Source organism: Mercenaria mercenaria, chromosome 3 (assembly GCF_021730395.1).
Source record: "Mercenaria mercenaria strain notata chromosome 3, MADL_Memer_1, whole genome shotgun sequence".
NCBI lineage: Eukaryota > Metazoa > Mollusca > Bivalvia > Venerida > Veneridae > Mercenaria > Mercenaria mercenaria.
The window spans coordinates 18,481,954-18,487,651 of NC_069363.1; the positions used below are offsets into that span (position 1 = coordinate 18,481,954).

At 32.4% G+C, this 5,698-nt stretch overlaps 1 protein-coding gene across 2 annotated transcripts; it reads left to right on the forward strand.

The window, feature by feature from the left end:
- The first annotated feature begins 2,556 nt into the window (after window positions 1–2,556).
- LOC123523633 (ctenidin-3-like) lies at window positions 2,557–4,659 on the forward strand. Of its 2 annotated transcripts, none has more exons than XM_045301291.2 (4): window positions 2,557–2,890; window positions 3,422–3,526; window positions 3,852–3,997; window positions 4,521–4,659. In XM_045301291.2, the coding sequence occupies exons 1-3, from the start codon at window positions 2,785–2,787 to the stop codon at window positions 3,980–3,982; spliced, it is 342 nt and encodes a 113-aa protein (XP_045157226.2). In that variant the 5' UTR covers window positions 2,557–2,784; the 3' UTR covers window positions 3,983–3,997; window positions 4,521–4,659. The 2 variants fall into 2 exon arrangements, with proteins under 2 accessions (XP_045157226.2, XP_045157224.2); XM_045301289.2 differs by having other exon boundaries at window positions 2,559–2,890; window positions 4,518–4,659.
- The last annotated feature ends 1,039 nt before the right edge of the window (window positions 4,660–5,698 follow it).

The window sequence follows — 5,698 nt, forward strand, 5'->3', positions numbered from 1 at the left end:
AAGGTTTTGCGGGATTACGGTTGGGAATGTCCAGATCATCTGCTGCATTCTGGGCTTATTTTTTACAAAAGTGTCATTCAGTTTTTCAAATTTGTTATTAATTACAAAATGTAAGATCCTGTCAATGAATGTCTGCATGCGTTGTAATTTAGTTCGTGTTCTCTTGAAAGACCTGGAAGATTGTGTCTGAATGTCTACCATGAACATTCTTGTTGCTCTCTTAAAATCTGTAAGCTAACTATGGGTCATAAAATGGTTATTGCAGACAGTCATAAGTTATGTGCTAGTAAATGTGATCATGTAATTCTGTGATATATTTTATTGTGATATTTTATGTGATATGTCTAAGTGAGATAAAATATGATGTATATATGCAAATAAATCTATCTATCTTTCTAACCTAGGTAATTGAATGACATTTTATGAAGAATAAGTGTCGGCAAGTTAGAAACAGAACACAGTATCCACTTGAATGCGATGCATAGCGACACAGTCGGAACTGCGTTGCGTTAGGTGTTTGAATGATTTTTTCAGAAACAAACCTGAAAAATTCTATTAGAAAATACTAAATACTAACGGAAATACTTGACTATCTTGACCGTGTTTCATATTATGAAACATCTGCTTCCATGCTTCCTTTTGTTATAGTGCTATATTTTTGCTTAAAATCATGTTTTTTGTTAATACATTTTTGCATAATTGTTTATAATGCTTCATCTAAATAAAGAGAGTTATTAAGTTCTATTTGCTGATGTAATAAGGTCCTGCACTGATGAGCAGTGTGAGGCGAACTATATCAGAAAAAACACAAGTTTGCAAATAATCCTTATTTTTGAAAGCTTAATTAAAGAGAATTCCTATAGTTGTTTTCCTTTCATAGATTTTTTTTTTCAAATTCACATATATGATAGGAAATTTTGTGCTGAAAACAATGAACAAATATAAACAATGGGTCACCAGGCTTGTTTCGGTGAAAAATTGTCTTGAACACACCCACTGTTGCTGAAACTGCCAGCGATTTTTCAACATTTTCATAATTTTCTGCTTTTTTATAAATACCAACCAAAATATATATCAAGACAGAACAATAAGGTTGATAAGGTTGATTCTTTTTACAGATTTTATTATATACTTAATCGATATCATAGTCATATTTGTAATACTATATCCTTACAATAATGGGTACAAATGAAAAATAAATCTTGTTTCCTATTCACTTTTGTGAACTTTTTTCAATGAAAAATACCCATAGTGAAGAATATTTTTTAAAATTTTGAAAAAAAAAATTGTTTCATAGAATTTTTTCCTATTTTTCTTATGTATGAACAATTGTATTGTGAGCATGAAAATGGCTAAAAATGTATGGGTCACCAGGCTAACTTTTATGTTAAGACCGCTTGAATACAACACCTGTTCGGACAAAAAATTACTCGAACCTGACCAAACTGATTACATGTATATCTGCTAGAAGTTAAAAAGTGTTTTAAAAAATCTTAATTCTTTCTATAATTGAATACTAAATAATATGAAAGGTGATATTGTCTTATCAGTACTAAGTCAATTGTCTTACATTATATGAACAACACTATCTTTGTACTAAAATGTGATGTGAAAACACAACCACAAAAATGCCAAGATACCTGGCAGGCATGATACTTGTCAATACAACATAAACCAATATCAATATTTGATTACTGATAAAACTTATCAAAAATGTTATTTCATTCAAGATTCCTCATATTTAAGGTTTTCTGACACATGTTTCAACAAATGTTGACTTCATTTCAGTTTTCCATAGAAAGTGTCGGCTGCGCAGAAAGATGCGCATTAAAAACTATAGGAATTCCCTTTAACCTGTTTTGCGCACTGTCGTACCACTCGATCCTTAGTTTAATCATATTTTATTGCTCTTTGTTTTATAGATACACACAATAGTACATACATTTTTGATACACAACAAAAAACAAAAGATTTGGGCTACGAGTTATTTCAACATCAGCATACAGACCTTCCCATAGAAAGAATGTTATACTAAACTAAACAGATTAAATATGTGCAAGTTACTTGAGAGAGATAAAACAACAACAAAAAATATCAATGATACAAGAAATAAAAATATGAAAGAATACATTTCTGTAATGGAGCTACTATTATGTTTCTCGAATCTGCCTCTGCGTCCAGACTATATCCTCATGTCTGGCCGTACCTACATTTCTTTTGGCGTTTGTGAATATTTTCCTTTTCCGTGTTTTTTTCCAGGCTTTAATTAGTTTACACCAGTGAAATAGTATTGTACATGTCAGTCATTTCATACGTATACATATGTTCCCAGACTTCCTTGTACGGACCGCAAACGTAACTTCCTCTGTTTTTTTTTAAATCGTCAAAACAACAAACACGTGTCGCATCTACGCTATACGCCTTTCCTTCCAAGGCAAAAAAGTGCAAAACCAATGTTGAATAAATTTTATAAAACCACTTCCTGCTATCGCTGTTTAAATACAAAATCTTTGTATCTTTCAGTAGTAGTAATCTATTGTGAGATTTCAATTACTGAACTCTTTCTAATTTAATAATTTCGCATTTGATAACAGTGAAATTTCATCAGCAATATTCAGTTCGACACATACTTTCAACCGATAAATAAGATATTTGAAAACAGGAACATATTGTTTCTACGTCAACATAAAGATTTAATGTTATCATTAGCTTACAGAAGATCTTTGTCATGTCATAATATAATTAATAAATGTTTTAAATTTGTTTCAGAAGTCACCATCAAGAATGAAGCTGCTGCTTGTTGGAGTGATTGGAGTGATGGCCATGCTTGGCGCAGCTACGATGGTCTCTGCCAACTATAAGATGCCTATGTATAGGCCTATGTACCAAGGTACTATTATATCATGTATTATAATTCGAAAATGGGTATCACATATAACTATATGTAATTTATTATTTAACAGAAAAATGTGAGATTCAGATATGCTGTGTTCTTCCGGGGCCAGTTAAGTTTTGCTGTTAAGATGGTTTTAAATGGAGTACCTTCTAGAATGAATATCATAAAGAAGAATTGGTTCTATTTTAGTTTGGAGAATTTTCTTTTAATCTTTTTGATCCCTTCATGCACAAAAGACAGCTATTTTGTGCGCATAGTTTGTCCTGTGCATCTATTAAATGCAATTTGTAGATATATACGTGTCTCTCAGAATTTAATAAAAGCTATGTTTTTGTATTACATACACTTGATAGTACAAAGTACGGACGCAAGCTTTAACAGCCGATATTAAAGGAAAGATATGTTTCTTGTCTCAGACAATGCAGAAGATAAATAAATATATATATATATAATTGTAATATATATAATTTGTAATAATATTTGGTACTCCTAATATACAGATACCGTTTTTATTTGCTGTTTCAGGAGGTTATGGATTCGGCGGCGGTGGAATGGGAATCGGCGGCGGCGGAGGAGGATTCGGCGGCGGTGGAGGAGGATTCGGCGGCCTTTTTCAGATGATTATTTTCCGTAAGTGCATGTCATTCTTAAGAAAATGATATGACGATTATAACACACACCTTTATCTTTACGTTAGAAAGTATTCAAAATCAAATTAAATCTAAATTAGATATGCACAAACTATATAACTTGATATTTCCTGATATTTGTTAGACATATATACAGATTATTAGTTTCTCTAATTGCAATATGCTCTGAAAGCGAATAGCATGGATCCTGACCAGACTTCGCGGATGCGCAGGCTGGTCTGGATCCATACTGGTCGCAAACACACTATGTTGGCTTTCTCATAGCGCGACTCATTTATATATGATACATATGTGACATATTTCAGTGTTTGTATTCATCCTACTCATCCAAGTCTTGTTTGGTGCCGGTGGTGGTATTGGTGGCGGAATCGGCGGTAACAGAGGAGGATACGTGAGCAAAGGTGGTGGAGGAAGTCACGGCGGAAACGGTTATTAAACACAAAAGCACTTGGTAATATCTTTTTTTAAGGTACTTAAGTTTAGCAAAAAGGAGACATAGGTAGTTGCAGTGGATAAGGTGGTTATTAAACATTAAAAATAATGTTAATGCATGTGCTGATCAAAAAATTGTAAACACAAATTTTCTTCTTAGATCTTAAATCTTGAGATAACATTGTTTTCTTCGCTAAACACTTGTTGTCATAGAAACCGTACACTCGTTATCATAGAGATTTTAGATATCTCACACCCGTCGTCCGCGCAGTTTGGTCAGGATCCATTCTGTTCGCCAACAGTTTCTCTAATTCCAATAGGGTTTGAAAGCGAACAGCGTGAATCCTGACCAGATTGCGCGGATGCGCAGGCTGGTCTGGATCCATGCTGGTCGCAAGGCCACTGTGTAGGTTTTTTCATGGCGCGGCTCAAATGTATGTTGTTACTGTAACAGCTTGAAATATACATTTATTTCCAAACTTTTTTTTGTTTTATTACCAAATACGTCATATTCAACATTTTCAAAGTTTTTATTCTAGTAGCGTTGGACCCTGGATAAACAAGGAAGAACGGATACCGACTAACGAGATTGCCACAACAACGGGATTACTGACAGTTGTTTTTTTATGATTGGTGGTGTCTTATTGTTGTTATTATTATTAAATAAATCTTGAAAAGAGACTGTTATTCTTGTATATGCAATACCAATTTATCGATATATGTAGCGTTTTACATATAATTACATATTACTAAAATATAGAAACACTACTTTAAACTTCTAGGATACATGTTTTGTTTACTATGATTTGTATTTACTTTACATAAAAACGTAACATATGAATATCAAATTATTGTGAAATCGTTTAATTTCGTGGAAAGGTTTTGCCACACGATGTGATTTCATGGAAACGTGGACCGCTTTAGCTGTTGCAAACTTTTTACCATTCCTGATGGAACGTTTCACTCAATATGGTGCTAACTTACAAATGAGATATTTAAAAAAAAAGCACGTATGCCTTTAACTATCAATTACGCAGGCCAAAATTAAAATGACATTATACTAAATTTAGATGCAAAAGAACTGCCTTATATGCAGTGATGTTTAATCTATTCCGGGGATTAAGTAACAGTTCTTTTCTCAGTTTATGGAGCAAATTAAACAGACTTTTTATTACCAGAAACTGTGTTTTGACTTTCAATTTACTTAACATTTTCAAATCATACTAAAAAGTTATGAAATGCCTTAAGGCTTGACCAGTTAGAGCTTTCACACCACTTGACATTGTATTAGTATAACAAAATTTAAAAATTTAACACCTAGATAGATAGGTAACCAATCGAAATATTAAAGTGAAATGTATCTGGTATTTTCACAGTGAAAATTATCATATATATTTTTTTACTGGCAAGAAACTATAAAATAGGTTAATATAGTCAAAACACGAAATAAAAAGAAAATATGTTTTGTACAAGTAAGATCAAAATATCTTTGATTCATGAGCACCATAAATTATCTTGCATTTTCACTCATGGCTATGCCAATTGTGAAAATAGTGCATCTGGTGTTCACTCGTAAAAGCTTTTTCAATCTTACACTGAAATAAACAAATATCTTCTATTTTTATCAAGTATCAAAGTACCGGTACCATATACATACATAATATGCGAACATCATTAGCGGTCTAGATAGTATTCTCAACTGATTTAAAAATATCATTAT